Source organism: Gossypium hirsutum, chromosome A11, assembly GCF_007990345.1.
Source record: "Gossypium hirsutum isolate 1008001.06 chromosome A11, Gossypium_hirsutum_v2.1, whole genome shotgun sequence".
NCBI lineage: Eukaryota > Viridiplantae > Streptophyta > Magnoliopsida > Malvales > Malvaceae > Gossypium > Gossypium hirsutum.
In genome coordinates this window covers 110,192,634-110,215,081 of record NC_053434.1, presented here as the reverse complement: position 1 = coordinate 110,215,081, position 22,448 = coordinate 110,192,634, and the positions used below count along the sequence as shown (strand labels likewise).

Here is a 22,448-nt window from a genome sequence, read left to right as displayed (position 1 = left end):
TAACTATAGGGAGAATTTTATATTATACCCCTTTTGAGAGAGAACTGTATGAGAGCTAGGGTTTTGTTTTCGAGGTTTGGATTCGTACGTTTAATATATTTAAGTTTATTTTATCCATATTGTACTATTATTTGTTTACTCATTTAGTAAAAAGTTGAAGCTTCTTTTGCCTGTAATTTTTATCCTCTTCGGAAGAGTTTTCCATATAAAATTTATATTCTTCATTTTCTCTATTTTTTTCTTTTATTGTTTATACAAGTCGATCCTTAACATTTACTATTTTTGTTTATTTTACAAATATATATATATATGAAGTAGTGACCTATTCGTTTAAGGCAAGTCCTAAATTTTATAAAAAAAATTTAAAAATTTTATGTGAAATCATTCTTTTCATTAAAAAAAAGGAAATAAATGAAGGGAGAAGTAGAAGAGGAGAGAAAGAAGACAAAACTCTTTTTCTTTTGTATATAATACTTTCTGTTGTAAGTATATATATATATAAAAAGAAGGGTTGGATTTAAATTAAAATTGTAATTACACTTTTACTTTATTTTCCTCCATCTTCTAAAGAAGTAAGATAATTACAAAGCTAAAAAGTGCTTTATGCAAGTGGGAAGTCAAATTTTAACTTGATGCTATTAATCTCTCTTTTTATTTCTTATTTTATACATAAATAATATAATTTTAAAATATAAACTTAAAAGATAAAATAATTTCAAGTGTGGTCACTTATAGCTTTGGATAATAACTAGTTCCTATATTATATTAAGATAAATTTATAGACTTTTATTATTTAATAAAATTATAATATCTAAGGATATAATTTATGAGTAGAAGGGTTTATAAGGTGGGTCGAAAACTAGTTATAAAAATATTTTTAATTCGAGTTTAGCTCATTTAAATGTTCCTTATATTATTTAAAGAATAAAAAAACATTGTTTATTTAAATTGAAATATATAAATATTAATATAAAAATTATTATTTCTAAACAATAAAACGGATTGGATCGAGCCAAGTTGAAAAATATAAATTCAAGCTTAACTTAAAGTATGACGGCTCATCCATCCTATGAACACCTCTAATTTAGATTTACTCATGGGCCGGGTCACCCTGCCTAACCCAAAGCCCCGTACGAAAAGTGAGAGGGTTTGGGTAAAAATATAGGTTTAAAAAATGAGATTGGGTAAAAAATAAGACCCGTTTAGAAAACGGGTAAAGCCTTGGGTAAGGCTTTTTCGGCTTGGGCCTGGCCCGAATATGTAAAATAAAAATTGCAATTTTTTTTGTTTTTTTACAGTTATTTTGCTATTTCCCTTTTTTTCACTATTTTGCTAGCATTTTACTATTATGTTGCTACTATTTTGTTATTATTGTATAACTCTTGTTTTATTGTTAATTTTGTTACTATTTTAAAGGTATTTGCTTGTTATATTGCACATATCTTAGTATTACTAAAGTATCCATATTTTTTAAAATTTATTTTCAATTTGTTGAGAAACATTTATTTTAATGTTTTTAGTATTTTTGATGTATTATATATATTTTTAAAATAATATAAAAATTAATACGGGCCAGACTTGAGTTTTAACATTTTTATCCGAGTTAGGCTTGAGCAAAATGTTAGACCCATTTTCCGAATTTGGACTTAACAAACGGGCTTAAAATTTGATTAGGCTCAACGTAACCCAGCTCATGAGCACCTCAACTCTAATTACAACGATATTAGATAGCTGGTAAAAGGTATTAACTTTTAAATTTATTGTCAAAACATTACCATCTAATCAAACCTAAAAAAAACTATCAATAAAAACCATAAGTAAGTTAAAAAAATTAAAATTAATTTAAATAAAATATATAATATATTAAATAAAAATAAAAATTTCAACTTCCAGTAAAAATAAATTTTAAAAATACTAATAATATTACAATTTTTTTTTAATTTTCTAAATCTATCATCTTCATCATCAACAAAGATTTTTTATTTTCAAATTACTTAATTTTTAATGCAATTAATTATACTATCACTTTTGTTCCTGCATTCAACTTCACAAAAAAAAATATTATTACCATCAAATAATAAAAGTATTATTAAATATCATAAAATAATATAAGAATGAACATAAAATAATAAAAAGCATACACATCAAATAACAATGAAAGTATTGAACATTTTTGGGTGATGAAAACAAAACCCATCAAGTAATATCATATGCACTTGTGATACGTGGGTCTCTAGTTTCATTATGTGCGTATATCTTATGTAAATTCTATTTTATTCTTTTTAATTTGGTTTAATTCTTTGTCTATTATACTTTATACTAGTTTAATTCTACGCTATAATTACTCGAACATATATCTGTATTTATGAATATATTTATAATACTAAAGCTTTCGAAATAAATTGATTCTTTCATAACGTTAATTAAGTAAGATTTAATATCGACCCTAAGCTTAATTAAGTGAGAATAGCAGCAACATTGATAATAGAAAATATAATAAAAATTGTGTTATATTACATTTAAAACACTACTAAAATAAATAATTATAATTAATGTTTCCTATATCAATAATATTTTATTATATTTATTTGAAATGAAATAATACATAAGATTACTTTTGTTATTATGATATAATAATTAATAAGAGAAGTAAAATTTATACATAATTAATAGTTAATTTTTTATGTTATCATATAAAAGTTAGTAACATATTAATATATTATTATTTTAATATTAATTTAGTAATATAATTAATAATAAAAAAGTTGGTACAAGAATGGAGATGTGGGATATATATATGCATGTATAATTTTGAGCCAAATAGAGACTCAGCTTTTTGGTACCCTTATCCAATTTAATAATCTCAATTCTTTCATTATTTTTAAAATAATATTTTAAAATTTATTTTATTATTTAAAATATAATTTTCCTATTAATATTTATTTTTATAATTTACGAAAAATAGTGTGATTGTAACTAAAAGAATCTTCCCCAGACCCAACCTGATGCAGATGAAATCAGCCTGATTTAAGGGACCGGCCTATTTTGCATTCAAGTTAAAACAGCGTAGCATAGGTATTTCAACGTCACTATCAGTATCCATTAAAAGGAGGTTCCTCACCAACTTCCCCCGCCATTTATACAACCTTTTTGTTTTCTTTTTCATGGAGATAAGCAGGAAATAACACAATCTGCCCAAGGGTTATTACAATTATAAGTTTGCCATTAAATGCAAACCATTGTTGGAGGATTTTTGAAGGTCATATCATCGTATCTATATGTTTAAAGAATATTTTAAGAATGAAGAGTACAAGGAGCATCACTTTTAAGTACCAATCCATGTCCTCTGTCCATCAGATTTCATCTTAAATAGACACGGTAGAATCTCTCAGTTGTTCTTCAACACTCTTTAACCATGTTCAAAAGCTTCAAATAATCATAACTTCTAGTACATACTAAAGATGTTTCCTCGCATAATAACCTGAAAAACAGAAAGCTATAAGTTCAAAAAACATGTTTGTTTTTTTCCTGATGTCCCACAGAATTATCCCTTCAGCTTTCATGCTGCCTGGGAAACCATTGATGCTTTGCGTGGTACCAAATGAGCAAATGTATATAGGAATTGCATGCTTTGTCTCAAATACGGACTATTTATGTTTCTTGAAATATTAGTGTGGAATACAATATATATATATCCGTATTTGAAACTCGTTCTTGACTTTGGGTATCGTAGCTATTGCCATTTTCTGCTTCGAAAACAGATTACTGCTTCCAGGCTAAAACTAGCTTGGATGATTCATCAAGCTGCAACGATGGGCAATGAGGCAAAGCACCATCTAACTGATCCCTGAGACAAATTTTAGATATTTGTTTTTTAGGGACAGAATCCCAAGCATTTACTTCAATCCCCCTGATATTATGTGAAAAAGTTAAAAAAACAGTATAATTAAGACATCAAGAGGAGAGTAACAGGCATTACAATCATTATTGTCTCACATGTAACAACAAGGCGAATTATGCTAAATCTTATCACAAGATATGAAAATTATCAAACAAGATCCAATGCTTAGCATCCATGTATCAGTCTCAGCACAGCTCCCACAACTTCTAAGTTTCAAGTGTTGTTAAACTTTGGGAAAAGTCATTCAACACGCTGGTATTCCCATTGAATAATAATATACTTCATAACTAGTTGCTAACTAGAAGTAAAAGTAGAGTAAGTGCTTGAAGAGTAACTGGATTGGTTACCATTTCCATAAGAAAATGAACTTAAATTAAAAAGAAAAGTTGATATTTCCTTGCAATTGTATCCATAAAGAAGCTGAAAATACATTTAAATTAGGTTTAATGAAGACTACAAGATAATCAACATCTCAAAAAATACCGCATTTTACAAGCACAAGTGACTAAAACCCTATATTACCCAAAACTTGTTAGGCAGCCAATCACCACAAACTTTATTGATTTTCCCCACCTCAATCCTCACTTTTCTTCTTCTTCTTCTTTTTCTCTTTCTTGGTCTGCACTTCAGGTTCTTCTTCTTCTGCATGCTTTCTCTTCTTCTTTTTCTTTTCTTCTACTTCAACATTCTCCCCATCATCCTCAGCCTGACGTTTCTTTTTTTTCTTCTTTTCCTTTTCCTTTGGCGCAGGCTCTTCTTCGGGTTCATTTTCATTTGTTGGTAAAACTGCCTCCCGATCAGCTTTCTTTTGCTTTTTCTTCTTCTCTTTCTTCTCTTCATGGGCAGGCACATCCACTGCTTCCTCTACCAGAGCAGGTTTGGCCTCAGCCTTTTTCTTCTTCTTTGGGACCGTGTCTTGCTCCTCGAGAGCAGTGGAGTTTGTTATTTGCCCAATAAGTGAATCTGCTGCAGGGTTGTAGGTCTGTATAGAAAAAAATGTATCACTAACCACTTAAAGGACTAAAAACACTAAACGTAAAATCTGATGAATTCAGATGCACAGACCTTAGCAGGAGTTATCAACCCAGCCCCCTTCTTCCGGTCCTTGTCATAGACTTCTATCTTCGGCTTGCCTTTAGCTGAACCAGCAGAACGTCCCAATTCTTTGCCTTCAAGTGCCCTTAATCTTGCTTCAAGCTAAAAAGTATAGCATGTAAGGCATTTATTTATTGGAAGGGATGAGGGAAGAAATAAAGCCAACACAAGTTTATAGTTTACCTTGGCTCGGTTCTCAAGTCCCATGGAATTATCTTGGTCATCTCCAAGAGCATCACATCGAATTGCCAGTGCAGCCTTCGCAGCAAGTGACCTGGAAATCTTCCCCTTGTGCTTAGGTGCTGCCTGACCAACCAAGGATGCATGGTAGATAAGCCCGTATTTCGGAGTAGAATGTTTAGTCTTAAGAGCTCTGAAGAGAGCCTTTTCAGCACCAAGAATCTGAACAGTACTTCCAGGTTGCTTTGCAAGATTCAACAAACTGCCACCGTGAGCAATAAGGCGAGCACCAACAAGTTCACCGACAAGAGCAGTCAAGTTTGGTGCAACAGTGTTCATCCTGCTCTTCAAATAATCATACAGTTGTGCTCTGTATTCAGCAAGATTTAGAACTTGATCACATAGTTCTTTGATATTAATAAGATCAAGGTCATTAATTTCAGTTCCCATGGATATAACTGCTGCCTCCTTCACTTCAGTTTCAACCTCTTCCGGTAATATCTATCATAATTCAAGGAAAGAAAAAGAATAAGGAAACAGTTACTTTCAAGTACTTTATGTACAATATTTTGCAAGCCAATCATAAGCTTCATATTAATGTATTGGAACAGTTGATAATAAAGCTCAGGAGATTAGCTTTCTGATTAATAAATTGAACGTCTTACCTCTGAGAAGTCAAGCTTTGCAGCATTAGCACGGTCACCCATTAGCTTCACTGCCTTGGCATATTGTATATTGTCTTGTATAATCTTAGTAAGCTCTGGAAAATGCCAACCATACCATTCACGAATCCTCATTGCATACGTGTTGAGCTCTTTATCAAGATCATCAAGCAACCCAATAGCTTGAACAATCATAGTATCAACCTAAAATGATACAGGTATACCGTCATGATAGCTCCAAAGTACTACATCTCATAATGTTACGGAAGTTCCTTAAAACAGAACAGATATCTGACAGCACACAAATTCCACCTTATATTGGCATACCACCTATCCATATTAATGCCTCTCCCAGATAACACCAACCAAATAAGAGAGATGCAACTAGTTTAGCAGAGATTAACTTTTACATAAATAGGACATCCTTTTTTAATGGAAGTTCTCAATCAGCATTAAAGGATTAGCTCTATAAAATGGTTAACTCATTTTACGTTTTTTAGTGCTTTCATTCAGTAATCAGTAGGTCATTAGCATCAAATCAAACAAATGCTACGACCTAGTACACTGTAAAATGAATTTTTATCTCACTAAAGTTATCCCTCCTCTGATATTCCAAATCTTATATAAGCTTAATTACATATTTCTACCATTGGTAATTTTTTGGCACAAACCCTCCCATTCAAAAAGGAAATAGATAATGTTTGATCAAGTTTGCAAGAAATTAACATAACATAAAAGTACCTTATCGGCGCTGAACTTCAGCTTGTATCTAGAGAGACTATGAGACAAACCAAGACTCATAGGAGCCAAATCTTGTGCACCTAGACCAGAGATGAGTTCTGTCAATTGAGTTCTCACCCCTCTAAGCAGCTCCATAACAGCATTATTGTGAACACAATCAATTTTCTGCATACAAGTAGTTCCACTTAAAATAAGATTCAACTGAATGGAACAGCGGAAAATCCTCACATGATTTGAAGAGTATTAACAGACCAGTTTTTCCTTAATTGCATTTCCAAGTTTTGAATCAGCCACTCCTAGTGTTTCACCATCACAATGAGCACGTAAGAACTTGCGCAAACCTTTGCTGGGCGTGCTTTCAAGTAGTTTCGTTGCTGCTTCCAATGCTTCTGCTGTGTTTTCGAACTTGGAAAAGGCTTGCAACGAGACAACCTAATAACGTCGTAAAAATTATCGGTCAATTCCTAGGTAAAGAAGATCCACAGTAAAAACATGCTCTAAACCATAAATAATAACCTTTCTTGCTGAATCTGCAGCCAAGAATTCTTTTGACAAGTCCTACAACAACAAAAATTTCAATTTCAATTTAAACTCAAAATTGAAAAGTTCCATAAACTAAACTACAAAGCCATTAATTTCATTCAATCAAGAACTTTTTCACAGCTCAAAACTAAATTCTAGAAAAAATATTTCAACATAATGCTCAAAGATTTAAAGATCAAAATACCTCAACTTTGTTTAGCTTCCCTTCATCCAATACTTTGAAAAGGGCAAAGCCCGCGGGAGTCTCGAACAACACAAGCATTTCTCAACCCTTCCCCCAAAAACAAGACCTAGAATCATCACAATGAACTTAGGGTTAACAAAAAATCAAACTTCAAACCCACTAAACTTAAAAGGCCCCAAACATGATCAAAAAGCAATCTTTCTTCTTTTTCCAAATTAAAAAAAAACAGTGCTAAAAAAACAACATTTAGGCGATTCTAAATGATCCCATTAGAGTTTAATTTACAGTCAACAAAACCTACCACCAAGAAAAAGAATTGCAAAGCAAAATCACAGGAACAAGCAGATGAACAGTGAGGAAAATAGAAACTAACTCAAGAAAACCCTAAATTTCTTTTACCTAAGTATTTTTGGGCTGCTGAGTTATTGAGAGAGAGAGAGAGAAGGGTTTAGGGTTTTAAGTCACCACTTATATTGCCGTATATTACGATTTCTGCAGTAGGGTTCTCTTTTTTTTTTAGAACAATTTCTTTTTTTTCTCTTTTATTTACTTTTTGTTTTGCAATTTTTGATGTTTGATGATGTAGGATATTCAAGTATTAATTTAAGTTATAAAATTTATTTAGTATATTATTTAAAATTAAATATTGAATATAATTAGATTTTTTTATAAAAATAATATAATGTTAAATAAAATATAATAAAATGATAAATAATTGAATTTATTCTCTATTAAGGAATAAATAAGTTTTATCTATTTATCACTTTATTGTGAGTTATCAAACATGATTAAAAAATTATGATGTTTAATAATATAAAAAATTAAGTACTGAAAAAATAAGTTCTGAAGTTAAATTATAAAATTGTTCATTATATTACTTAAAATTAATTATGCTATATAATTAGGTTATTTGATAAATATAGAATTTAAATTATAAAAGATAAAATTATACATTTTATCATTAATTTTTGAATATTTCACCTTAATTTAAACAAAACTTAATTTTTTAAATAAATAAATAAATAATATTCTTCCAAGTGTTAGTAGTTCTTATCTACTTATTATTTTTTACATTTTTTTATAAAAAAATTCTATTAGATTGTTTTTATTTTGAATTATCAAACATGTATAAAAAATAAATTAATGAAAATATTAATTTTCTCTATTAATTATAGAAAAAAAATTCTATCTCATAATTTTCATGATGGATTATCAAACATATTTAAAAAATTAAATTATTGAAAATATCAAATAGGGGCCTTCGGATCAAATTTAAGTTATAAATTTTGTTTCGTATATTAATTAAAATTAAATACAAAATTTAAGTTCTAAATTTTATTTGGTATTAATTAAAATTAAATAAGAAAAATAACTAGATTTTTGATAAATGATTATATAATCTTAAATGAAATGTAATAAAATAAGAAACAATTGAATTTATTCTCTATTAAATGATAAGTAGTCCTTATATACTTGTCATTTTTCGCAACTTTTTGTAGAAAAAATTAAATCTAACCACTTTCATTGTGGGTTAGTGCAAGTGTTTAAAAAAATAAGTTGTTGAAAATATTAATTTTCAATTAATTGAATTTTTTCAACATCGTATCAAAGAGGGCCTTAACACATAATTTGTTATCCGAGTTTGACAGTTTTTTCTAACATGGTACATGTGTTGTTTTTTTATTCAATGTGGTACTTGTATTTTGACAAAAGTCATACATTTTGGTATTTGAATGTATTTTTGTTAATTTTTTAGTATTTAATTCGGGTTTTAAAGCTAATTTGATAGAAATTCATAATTAACTAATAAAAATCAAATTAAATCACATCAATCGAAATGCATTTGACAAATTAAACGTAAAATTAAACAAATTCATAATTAATATTAAATTTATTATATTAAAAAATCAAGAAAAATTCAAACTTAATAATATTAGGAATTAATTTTTATCAAATCAATCATAAAATCCAAATTAAACACTACAGGGTTAGCACTTTTTACCTTTAAATACCAAAAAATATATAACTTTTGTCATATATATAAATATCAAATTAGAAAAAAACCACAAATATAATATTTTAAAAAATCTAACTCATGTAGCAAATAATATAAAGTATATCAAAAATATCTTGTAGCCTTAATATGATAGTTAATATGGTAAACAATAAATTATTTAAACAAAATAAAAGTAGTTAAAAAGCTTAACCCAACTAGATTTAAACACATCTATAATATGTAAAGAAAAATTATATAAACAATAAAATTGAGGCTTTAAAGATTATGGTATATTTAGGTATTTTTATAAAAAAAATGAACTTTGGATATTTTTCAATGATTGATTCATGAAAATAATTTAATTAAAATTTTATTTTGTAAAATTAAATTTTAATATATAATTAGACTTATTTATAGGTTAGGTTATCTGCCTAAACTTGAAGATCTGTTTGAAATTTGAAAGAGTTTGGGCAAAAATATTAGACCTGAAAAATGGGATTAAGCAAGAAAATTAGACCCATTTAAAATATGGGCTCGGGCTTGAACATTTAAGGCCCAAGCTTGACTCGATCTGGCCTGATCTGTTTAAGTTTATAATATTTTATAATATGTTATTTTTATATATTATGTAATTTAGATTACATTAAAAAAAATAAACCTAAACTAAATCTATAATACTACTCTAATGTAAATATTAAAATAATGTTAAGATGATTATATATAAAATTTCAATAAAAATGTATAAAATTATTAAATATTAAAAAATAAAATAAAATAGATATTTTAAATAAATTAAAATATAAAATGGATGAACCTAAAATGAACTCCAGTTACTCTTTTGCAAATATGGGCGGATTTGGGCAAAATTTTAGGCCCAGATTTTAAGTCAGACCAAGCTTGGGCAAGCTTAAAGTATGTTAATATCATACTTAGACCCCGCCCAAACTCGAACTCATAAACACGTCTATATATATAATATCTTAAATATAATTATAATATATAAAAAGTAACATAAATATAATACAAATCCATAACCAAATTGTTAAATTAAATCTAACCAAATATATGCATGCATGAGATTTTTAGGATGAGAAAACGTTATTTTTATGATACATCATGCATAACCAAATAAGTCTTTTTAGGAGCAAAAAGAAGATGATGATTATTATTAGGGTTAATGTATACTATACTTTATGTTAAAGTTGAAATTTGTCATTATATTTTTTTTATTGATATTTATGGTTGTACTTTTAAGTTAAAGATGTTATAAGTATCTTATTAAGTAGATGTCTATCAAGATCAATATAAGTTTTGATCAACTTTAAATTCTAATAGTGATTAGAAAAATATCTCTACTTTATTTATACTTCTTATGCCTATAAATAGAGATTTTAGAAAATCAATAAAATACGCTCTCCCATATTCTTTGTTCTTTATTTTCTCTGTGTATTCTTTTTTATAACAAAAGATAAAATTACCACTATATTTTAATTTTATTTTAAAATTTGCCACTTCACTTTTGTTTTATTTAATTTGTCACTAAAATTTAATTTTTTTTATTGAATTTTACTATTCAATTTTAATTTAGTTATATTTAGATAAAAATTTTAATAAAAATTAAGATTATAATTTAATACTTAAAAATAATAAATTAATATAGCATCAAGCATTAATAAAAACATTTACCAATAAAAAATAAACTTAAATCTTTTTTATTTTTTATTTTACAAGTCTTTCTCTTATTAAATAAAAATTCTATGTTAATTTATTATCTTTTAATATTTTATAAATTAATTTGTTAATTATTAAAATAAAATATTTGAAATAATATTTTTTTTTTAAAAATCTACTTTCAAATCATCAAAATCAATATTAATTGATAAGTTTTAATTAAAAAAATCAAGATTAGTGGTAAAAGTCAATAAAATTCAAGTTTAACAATAAAATTGAATCACATAAAAGTCGGTGTGAAAAATTTAATTATAGTTTTAAAATATGATGGCAAATATTAATCAAAATAAAGTATAGTGACCAATTTCAATATTCATTGGTAGTGTTGTGACAAATTTAACCCCCACTATTATAATAATTATTATAGTAATTAGAGCCAATCTTAAATTAAAAATATGAATTTTCAGTTTTATACAGAAATTAGCAAGCTCCTATTTTATTTATTCTAACTACTTCAAGAAAAGATGAAACAGCTCTCCCTCTACATGCTAAGCTTATTGAGTTCCGAAGTTGCAGTTGAAACATCCTCTGAAACATTATCTTTCTTGACTTTGTCCTGGTTGAAACTTGGTGTTTTTCGTGGTGGTGGAGCCGAGCACACTGGTACAACTGATCTTATTCTAACTGGTGGTGCCATGGAAGTGGGACACATACCACCAAGGTTCGTTCTTTCGAACCTGGGTCTGGTTGAAAATGGTGGAGCTCCTGTTCTCATTCTTGGCGGGACAGGCACTTGAGTTAATGTCGGCTTTTGAGTGTTCAGTCTTGTGGAAGAAACAGGGCTCATTGTTCTGATCAGCATAGGCACTGCTTCGGAGGATGGCGGTCGAGAATTTCTATAGTAACTTGCTCTTGAAGAATAGTGTGGTCTAAGATTAGATTCAACAGCATGTTGGGAACCAGCACCTGATTTCCTATGATCGTTTTCGACTTTGCTTGCCAACTTAACATACTTCTGCTTGCAAACATCCTGTTTCGTTTCATCAACAGATATTTCAACATTAAATTGACTGGGAACGACATCAGAGGGAGTGTATTTGGATGCTTCTTCTTTTATCTCCTCGTGTATCTCTTGAATGGTCACAGTAGATCTACCAATCAATGGTTGAGAAGTGGAGGGATTAGAGAGGTAAAGAGGAGGGCATGAGGTAGCAATTGCTAGTCTGGGTGTAGTAACATTAGATTCTTGGTCTCGAACTTGAAAGGGCGGGTGACGACCTGGTTGTAAAATTGACTGCATATATGGAAGAATCTGAGGTCTTGGCAGAGGAACCGGAGGAACAGGGAATGTAAACAGGTGGTTTTGCAGCTGCATTAAATGTTCTTGCTGCCATATTTGGTATATAGGAACAGATATTTCAGGTGAGAAAGGGTAAGGCCAACTTTGACTCTGCATTGAGTATAGGTTCGGGGTTGATTGGGTTAGGTCTATAAATACAGGAATTGATCTAGACTTTCGATACTGGCAATCATATTGCAAACACTGCTTTGATTCTGATGGTTGTAATGATGAAAGAAAACGAGCAATGACAGCTTGCACTTGTTCTTCTCTTCCTTGAGACTCCAAGGAAGGTGGTGAAGATGAAGATGAACCATACCTAGACACTGCAACCACGATACTAGATTAAGTGACCAAGAAAAACTTCAAACCATAGAAAATAAATAAGAAAGCTTTTCAAATAACAACTAATATTAAAATGATCTTTCTTTAACCTTTGATTGAAACCTTTTTCAACGTGGGTGAATGCAAAGAAACATACATTGTTTGCCTAGCTAAGTTTGCATGTTTTCTTCATTGCCTAACCCCAAAAGCCTCCCGAGGGAAGGAATAAACAATGCAATTGTTTGATTCTAAATGAAGTAGGAGCCTTTTAATAAAAAGGAAAGGTATCATACACTTTCTCAAAGCAGACCATGCAGACATTGCTGCATTCTTCTGTGCTTGTTTCTTCGTCCTAGCTGGTTCCCCAGTAAAGCTCATCCCTCCGAGTTCAACCATGCATGAAAAGGTAGGAACATGGCCTGGTCCAGATCGAATAGTTGTGTAGACTGGAAGATTTAAACCAGCTCTATGAGCAGTCTCTTGAAGCAAATTCTTATAGACACCAGTTTCATCCTGTGCAGTAGAGATAAACTCTAAAGAGTTTAGCTTCTTTTTTTTCCTGAAATGAATAATCAATAACTGCAAAGTCCAGCTCAAAGACTGATGCTAAACAATTAGTTGCCTAATGCAAATTTGAGTAGGAAAATGGCATCTAAGTAAGTCTAGCTCGATAGTAGATAAAATTTAAGTTGAATGCTTACCAAAATTCTAGCAGCCAATGCTTTGGAAGGGCCTCTGTTGGCAAGCGTATTTAGAGCTACTTCAGCTGCAGCATGTTCGGCTTGTCTCAAAGTAGAGCAAAATGTAGGGCTTTCGAAAGTCTCTCCATTAAAATTGACAGTAGCTTTAAACCGAGGAGCATGATCAGGTCCTTCTCGGATGCATGACTAAGACGGCAGATTAAAGCAACTTCTTTGAGCCAACTCTTGCAGTTGGTTCTTGTACATATCTACAAACACAACACATATTTGTTAACGATTGAAATTGAAACGAAAAATATACAATTTAACTTCACTTCCATACTAATACAATTGCAAAATACATAAGGAAGGTTAATATTCAATTATCAAAATCATCAGGTACTGCAAGATTTCACCAAATTCTCAAAAGTGACAACATTAGATTAACAGATAATGGGAACAGCTAACTTGCAAGACATTTAAATCAAAACTCACATCATTAATCTCAAACAGAGTCCATACAATTGCATAAGACTCATCAGAAAATGAAAATCTCAATCTAACTATTCCAAGAGGTGCTTTTTTCACTATTGTTCAAATGATCAATAACCTCAAACTCGAAAAAGACCTTACATTTTCTTTCTGTTCTTTCACTTTCTAATCAACCAAACAGAAATAAAGTTTCGATCACATGATCCAAACACCCAATTCCTATATAAAACAAGTTCCAAGTAAACAAAAAAAAAAGTTGAACCTAAATCGATCTGGGTATAAACCAAAACCAACAAGAGGTTAACTGACCTTCTGGGTATGTAGGCTTTCTGGGAATTTCTTTATTGTTGAGTACTTAAAAAACTCTAGGGAAAGTGATGGAGAAAAAATAATGGGTTTCAGTGAGAAAATGCCAGTAGTAAAGTTAGCAGTAGCATTTCTCCCATTTTCTTTCAACACTTCAAAAAAAAAAAATGGAGTTTGGGCTTTTGACTGCATTCAAAATGTAAAAAATGATAGCTTTTTTTTTTTCTTCTTTTTCCTGTTGAAAACTTGAAATTTAGATTTCTCTCTGGCTTTAGCGATAATGACAAAAAGAAATTCTTCTTGCAAATTATGACTTATTATTCGTAAAACCCTCAATGTTGATAAAAAAAATAACTATATGATTTATCAACTTAAAATTCTACACATTATGAAATTTGATTTAATTTCACTTTTCCTCCCTCTATTTTAATATATTCCAAAATAGTCATTAATTTTGAAATCGCATATTACAAGTCTGAGATAGATTTATACTTAAAAATTAGTTTTGTCACTTATTTCCACTTACTCCTATTAAAGTGAAGTTTAGGTTGAGATAGCATAATTCTACGTCTAAGATTGTAGAATGCTTTGTACTAAATGGGTTATTCACCTTTAAATTATCTCAAAACTTATCTCTTTTTTGTAAGATAATTTTTCCTCTCCTTATTTATAATTTTTGTATAGAAATGTATTTGATAGTGTCTGATTATATAAGCGTAATTTGTCAAACCATATTAAATTTATGGTATTATTTATTGTTTTTATTTTGTGATATTAAAATACATTATATGAAGATTAAATTAAATTAAAAGAAATTAAATTCTAAATGAAAACATTTATAATCTCTCTAATCTTTTCTAAAAATTAAATTTAATGTGATTTTCTAATTATTCGCACCGCAACTCATTGGTCCAACATATTAGCATTTAGCATTATGTAATGGAATTGTGACTTATCAACATAAAAATTAGGAAGTGAATACACAACTTACTTTCCAAGAGCATGCCCCATCCAAACACCATCAATCCCTGCAATTGCACTCTCGATGACAAATAGAAAACGAAATGACGTTGTTATTACACACTATTAAAACATTAAAGGGGACAAAGAAGCAAAACCAAAAAGCTAAAAAAAGAAGACACAAAAGGGGGTAAAACACAATTGCCCATCATTCCTACTCCATCTCATACTCACAACTATTGTAAATCGTTAATACCCATTTTCAAGCACCAAAAGCACAGCATTTAGACCCTTTATTCCCAACTAGCAATAATTCTGCTTGGTCCAAACAATCACACTTTTGTGCCAAAGAAATACCACAAAAGTTGAGGGTCTTTCAAAACATAAACTATAATTCTAGAATTTCTTGCAGGAGAGACAAATAGCGAAATGACTGCGGTTTTAGGTCCAATAATCTTTTCTGACAAACAACAATTTAACCATTGATTCTTATATTGGATTTGGCAGCTGTCGGTTAAATTTTCATAATTACTTAAGAGTTAAAAAGATGGCGGGTTCGGTTGAGTGGTATAGTGGGCGTAAAGTTGCTATCTCTCTACACCAATGTCAGTCACCATGAAATGCTTGTCTTTTAATTTTTTAATATATCTATTAAAGCTAATTAATTTAGATAATTGAGTTCAATAAAAAATATTTATATTTTTAAATATTTTTATATATATTTATTTTGATAATATATTCTGATTGTACACGTTGGTTGAAATCTAACTAAGATAAAAAAATTTTGAATTAGAGAAATTAAAATAAAGAAAATGTCTGTACATAATTGCAAATATATATATAAAAGGAGGGAAAAGGTGTAATGATTTATTTTGTTATCCAACTTAATAAAAAATATATTTTAGTTCATTTAACTTTTTAAGTCTTTTTTAATTTTAAAATTTCATTTTTATCAAATTTTACCAAAATTGATGAAAAAAAATTAATGTCTGTTATCTTTGTTGATGTTGCATAAATTTAAGTTGCTACATAAAGAGATGTCAACATTTAATTAATATTTTAAAATATTATATATATTTTTATATTTTTAATATTTTTAATGATTTTTATTTTTTAAAAATAATTTTTAGAATTTTTATCGATTGAATCTTAACTCGATTGATATGAACATTGTTTTCAATACAGGAGGATGTGAGTTCGAGTACGCTGAAGTGCATTATCTTCCTATTTATAGGTTGGAGAGAGATTATAAGTAATTATAGACTTTGTATCAAAAAGAGCAGAAATGATTAGAACTTATAATAAGATTGTTCAAATAATAATAATTTTTAAAATTTTAAAAAAATGAAATGCTAATTTGTCATTTAAGTGACAATTCATATGTATGTCATATCAATAAGCTTAATAAATGTTAATTTTTCATCTATTTTAAATTATTTGATCAAAAACATAATTTTAATGGTTAAAAAATTAAACAAAAGATTAAAATATTTTTTTAAAGTGAAAAAAAGCTAAATAAATCCTCGTGCCAAAAGAAAAATATTGTTTTGCGGAGGCTAAAATATAGGGGGACGTAAACTTTGTGAAAGACAAAAGGTGTAAAAAGTGCAGGGCATGGGTGCTGGCTGCCTTTATTGTGGCCACTTGGCAATGGCTATGGGCCGTGGGAGTACGCTGTCTATAGTCTACCATTGAAGCAACCACTTACATTTCACGCTGTCTATAGTCTACCATTGAAGCAACCACTTACATACATATATATAGACATGTGATCATAATTCATAACTGATTTGAAGGGCTTTTTCTTTTTATATTTTGGATAAGGATGGTGTTGTTAGTGATCGAAATCAAACTCTCATGTCATAATATAAATATTTTTGTCCTTATGTTGAGAGATTGTTAGTTATTTGAATATGGAATAAATATCTTTAGTAAAAATTAAAAAGAGTTGATTTATATGAAAGTACTTGAACTTAATAATTTATACCTATTTGGTACTTAAATTTTTTTAGATTTAATTGGTACCTAAACTTGAAAACTATAAATTAACTTGTTATTTTTTCAAGTACCTAACTAATACTATTAAAATTCATTAATATTGAATTGACGACAAATAGCATAGCAATATGTGGCAGCCTCACATTTTAACAAAAAAAAACTTTGATATAGGCTTAAATTAATAACATCGCTATACAGATTTTTCAATTAATAACTTTGTTATTAAAATAATTTGGATAACTTTCTTACGGTAAAAATTCACATTATCACTTTAATAGAAACAATTTAAAATGTTTATCAATTTGGACCTATTAAAAAAATTATAAAAGTAAAAAAATATTAAATTATGTCAAATTAAAATAGAGGGATTAAATCTCAAGTTTTAATATAGTAAAAAGATTAAAATCAAAATAATACCATTATTTTTATATTTATTAAACGTGAAAATTTAAGTAATTAGGATTGTAAATTAAGTTTATTAAAATTTAAGAATAAATATCAAATTTGCACATGAACTTTGATCTAATATGTAATGTTATATTTGAATTAGAATTTTATGCAATTTTTTTTATCTATGATTTTGATTTGATTTAATTTATTAGAGAAAAAGATCCTAACAAAAGAGATTAAAGATGGACGCGATTATTTATTAGAGAAAAGGATCCTATCTCTAAAGAAAAGCATGAGAAACCACGAGATGATCATGAATCTCATCTTCTACCATTCTAACGACTCAAATCCGTAATGAGAAAAAAACAAAAAATCTTAAAACATATTTCAACTAATATAATAAATTAGGATTCGGATTTTGAACAAAACCTAAAGTTTTAACCATTTACTCTTTTAAATTGTTAATTGATGTACTAGGCAGACCATTATTTAAGTATAATATATATTTAGTCTATATAATTTAATATATAGACTAAAATCATAATTTGACGATTATATCATGTAAAAGCTTGCAAAAAAGAATTTATTTTATTTATATTTAATAGTTATATTAAGTTTTGATCAAATTTAAAGTTGAAAAAAAGTCAAATCTCTAAATATTATTAAGTTTCGATTAAATTTGAAGTTTAAAAAATTAAATCATTAAATAAAAAGTAAATCTCTAGAAACTTATTTTCTCCGTCCACATATTAGATGAGATAGGTTGTATTATTGTTGTGCGAATGGTTACACTTAGAAAAAGGATGGAAAATTCAGCTTTCAGTGGGTTGGTCTACTCTACTTCAATTAATAAAGCTATGGGAGAGTTGGGTGTAATATTAAAAGGCTAATTATATTTTGCTTATTTTATTTAAAAATAAAAAAATTTTAATTTTTATACATTAGATTAAAGAATAAATTAATTATTCTAATGAAAATTTTATCCATCCTTATTATTAAAAATTAATTCTTGTACGTCAAAATAAAATATATATAATAGTGGCGAAACTAGGGGCTCATAGGGGCCCCGGCTCCAGCCTGGCCCCCTAAAATAAAAAAAAATTTATATGGCCCTTTAAAATTTTTAAAAATTTAAATTAATGAAGGTAAAATTATATTTTGACCCTCTAAAAATATTAAATTTTGATTTAATCATTTAAAAATTATAAATATATAGTCTACTAAGATAATGGCATTGCATTTTTTCTATCGTAAAAATTATAATTTAATCTTGCCCTCTTAAAAAAATTTTTTGGTTTCGCCCCTAACATGCAGCGTGCCACATGTAACTATTTGATTATTCTGACAATCATATCGAATTTTAACAATAAAATTAAATAAAAATTAAAAAAACAACTAATTTAATTAATTTATTTTTCAAAAACAATAAACGGCAACCATGATACTTGTTTGAAAAGAGCAAGGAATTTTGGGTAGTGGGCCACTGTGTTGTTTTTGTTTGGGTCCCAATTATATAGTGTAAGCTTAAGATAGGGACGGCAGCAATCGACACAGTAATCTATTGTAAAGTCATTGCCCCCTCATTTGTGCAAAAATGCCTAACTTAGACAACAATGATTTTAGTTCACCAATCAATTCAAACATTTATCCTGTTAATATATATCACATAAATATTGAATGTAATACTTAATTGATGTAGTTTCGGGAAAAAATTGGAGTGTGAAATAATTTGTGTTGCTTAAATACATGTTTAGTTTAGATATTTACCCCTAATAAATATATAATAATATATATATATATAATGCACGGATTAATTGTAAATATTAATGAAATTACTTTAAATTATTTTTATTAAAAATTTAAAATTTTATAAATAGTATAATTAAAAATTAAAAATTAAAATAGATATATATTATTTGCGTGGAATGGTAATTAAAGTTTTTGTCTTATATCTGTTTGATTTGAGTTTAAATTCAATTATGTCCATCTTTTATCTCTTATATTTATTAAAAAAGTATTAAATACATTATTACCATCAAATTTTTATTTTTTAATATGTTGTTTAAAATAAGTATATCAAAGTGTTTTTAATTTATTAATTTTATTATGTTGTAATTTAATTTTTAAATAATGATTTTAATTATGTCTTTATTATTTTGAATTAAATAATGGTTTTAATAAAAAATATATTATGTTTTAATTTGATTTTTAATTACTATATTGCTTTAATAATATATTTAAATAAGTTTACATTTTTAAAATACATTTTAAAACTTATGGAAGTTTTGGTATATTAATAACATAATTTTTTAAATATATGTGTTTCAATAAAATTGAAAATCAAATTTATTGAATTTAATTTGTAAATAAATGATGAAAATATAATCAACTTACATCGTGAAAACGTGGGTTAACTTGCATATAATTAAAATTTCAAAGGAGATAAAAAAATTGTGATTTAACACTTAATAAAATATCTAATCAAGATAACAGTATTAAAAAAAATTATTGAAAGTGAAAGAAAATTATTAATCTTTGATTCACCCAATTAAAGCTAACGAGAGGGACCAACTATTGAATAATTAAAATCTTGAAGGAGTTAGAAATAAAAAGATCCAATTTAATCCTATTGCATGATATATATTTCAACTCAGAATAAAAATAAATTTATAATTGATTATACAAAACATAGTCAAATTAAATAAATCATACACAACCTCATGTGATGGCCTGATAGTCAAGGGTGTTCATCGCCCTAGGTGTGTCCTTGGTTCGAGTTGCGCTAGTCATATTTGTTGTTCGAGCTTTACCCTGTTATTGTAATTCACCCCAAAAAATAAATAAATCATGCAATAAATTAAATCTTTAGGCAAAGAATTTAACAAGTCAGTAGCGAATCAAGGCAAAATTTTCCTTATCCAAGTCGACGGGGCCAAGACCATATCTTATCTATTTTTTTCAAGACTTAGATGTCATGGATACCTATTTATCCGGCTTCTTCAAAGTGAACATAAATGAAAAAGCCCCTCTTATGCATATGTAAACAAGGTATAGGGCTAAATGAATTATAGCAAGTGGATCAGTACCGAACGAATGTATGAAATTAAAGTCAATATATCTTGTAGATCCGTATAGGCGATCATATAAAGTGGATGGTTTTAGATCGAAGCAACTGCCAATTTTCAAGCTAAAAAGCTAAGTCAACTTGTGACGAATTTTTGGATGATATCCAGGAATTTGTGGGCTTAGATGTCTGCATAGAGTTTGAATAGTTGTCTCTTAGCTTCAAAACGCTCTTTGAATTACTTGATTTCGAGTTTGGGAGCTCAAGTTATGACTGTTTTAGTGAAGACTGCATGAGTAGAATTTCTGGACAAGATTATTACGAAAATTACGAGTTTCAGTCTTTTTATTCGAGTTTAAATCATATTAGGTTCGAGTTTTAGGCTTAAATTTTACTATATACGAGCCCAATATTGTATTTATTAAGTTTTATTATTTTATTATTTATTTATTCTGAATTTTGGTTAATTTTTAAGTATTTAAAGTCATTTAGGAGTTTTATGTCAACAAGAAAGTTTAGTTTAAAACTACTTGTTATTTAGATTAACTAGATCTTTAGTATACTTGAGAGTTTTATTTAGATGTACTTAGCTAGCCTATATAAAGGCCTCTTTATTGTACACAGCTGAATTATTTCATTCATTATTCACTTTGAGGTAATAAAATTCTTTTTGAGTTTTCTTTTTAAGAATTTCTTTTAAGTTTTCTTTTAGAAGAGTTTTAACAATTTTTTCAAATTGTGGGATCATCTTCAAGCTTTTTCTTGCCAAGTTTTCTTTCTTGGAGGAGAAATTAGAGTCGTTTGAAGGGGGTTGTGGATTCATCTGGTTTCTAAGGCTCCTTAGGACTTCTACACGCCACATTCCATGCCTTTTCCATTTATCTTCTTAATTCTATCTTATTCTTGTTTAATTGTACAAATCTTTGATTTATTTAACTGTTCATTTTTTTCATCTTAATTATTTATTTTAATTGTTGTATTTTTTCATTCATAAATCTGACTTGGACTTGTTTGCATTCCAGGTTGTATTAAAATCCAAGTTTCTTTTCGATCATCTAGAGCACTAAGTCAAATCTGCAACTTGGACAAATTTACAATCCTATTCTATGCAAGCCTAATTATCATTGAAACCTCTTAAAAAAAGGTGTAGAGGCAAGTAGAATCCCACTTCAAATACATATAATGGAAAAAAAAAGCTAGGGCTTCCATCAGGGTTGTGGGGTAGGTTGCTCAAGAAGATGTGTAACAACCTGATTTTCAGTAGTACAGGAAAATGCAGTTTTGAGACTTCATTTTCGTAAATCGAGTTCGTAAATATTAAATAGGAATATTTACAGAGTTAATATAAAAATATATTGAAGAATGGTTGAAATTTGGTCGAGTAATTTCATCGATAAAATGGTTAACCAAAGCTCAATGACTAAATTTTAAAAGTCTAATCGCTATTGAATTTTAATTAAGAAAAGGTTTAAGGAAGTATGTAGCAATTATCCAAAGGGGCTAAAATGGTTATTAAACTATTTTGAATCATAAGATAGTGGATGATGATGTTGTTCACCACTAACTTGATTAATGATAATTAAAATAAAAAAATTTAAAGATTAAGTTAATTAAGATTAATCATAGTATAAATAGAGAGTTAGTGGAAAAATGCCATCATCCTTCTCCTCATTTACTGTCCATCATAGAAAAAGATTGAAGAAAGCTTCAAAACCCTCCTAGCATTTGACCATTCATCTAGATCAAGAATTGGACCAAAGTGGAGCCAATAGAGGAAAATAAAAAATTGTGGAATAGTCTCTGAAGAATCTACTCGTTTTGTGTTTTGGTTAGGTAAGTTCATTTGAAACTTAGTACCTTTCCTTGTGTTATATGTATGCTTTTTTTTATTTCATTGTAATTATGCTTGAATATAATTTGAT

General features: G+C 28.2%; 2 protein-coding genes across 3 annotated transcripts; both read right to left on the bottom strand.

The window, feature by feature from the left end:
• Positions 1 to 4,274: 4,274 nt before the first annotated feature.
• LOC107888616 (probable nucleolar protein 5-1) lies at positions 4,275 to 7,856 on the bottom strand. Of its 2 annotated transcripts, none has more exons than XM_016812785.2 (9): positions 7,706 to 7,856; positions 7,307 to 7,412; positions 7,096 to 7,137; positions 6,832 to 7,011; positions 6,580 to 6,744; positions 5,842 to 6,042; positions 5,180 to 5,677; positions 4,967 to 5,098; positions 4,275 to 4,883 (listed from the first exon to the last, which is right to left on the bottom strand). In XM_016812785.2, the coding sequence occupies exons 2-9, from the start codon at positions 7,382 to 7,384 to the stop codon at positions 4,476 to 4,478; spliced, it is 1,704 nt and encodes a 567-aa protein (XP_016668274.1). In that variant the 5' UTR covers positions 7,385 to 7,412; positions 7,706 to 7,856; the 3' UTR covers positions 4,275 to 4,475. The 2 variants fall into 2 exon arrangements, with proteins under 2 accessions (XP_016668274.1, XP_016668282.1); XM_016812793.2 differs by having other exon boundaries at positions 7,608 to 7,788.
• Positions 7,857 to 11,394: 3,538 nt separating this feature from the next.
• On the bottom strand, positions 11,395 to 13,583 carry LOC107955900 (double-stranded RNA-binding protein 2). The gene is given in 3 exon segments (XM_041081711.1): positions 11,395 to 12,638; positions 12,930 to 13,149; positions 13,338 to 13,583. Coding segments are annotated over 3 exon segments (1,590 nt in total). The 3' UTR covers positions 11,395 to 11,514.
• Between the last annotated feature and the right edge of the window lie 8,865 nt (positions 13,584 to 22,448).

What these genes read in the sequence shown, in the direction of transcription:
- LOC107888616 (XM_016812785.2), bottom strand. Translation starts at nt 7,384, where the DNA reads ATGCTTGTGTTGTTCGAGACTCCCGCGGGCTTTGCCCTTTTCAAAGTA. An exon ending in CAAAGCTTGACTTCTCAGAG is followed by an intron (nt 5,678 to 5,841) that starts GTAAGACGTTCA and finishes GAATTATGATAG; the next exon opens with ATATTACCGGAAGAGGTTGA. An exon ending in GACTTGAGAACCGAGCCAAG is followed by an intron (nt 5,099 to 5,179) that starts GTAAACTATAAA and finishes TATACTTTTTAG; the next exon opens with CTTGAAGCAAGATTAAGGGC.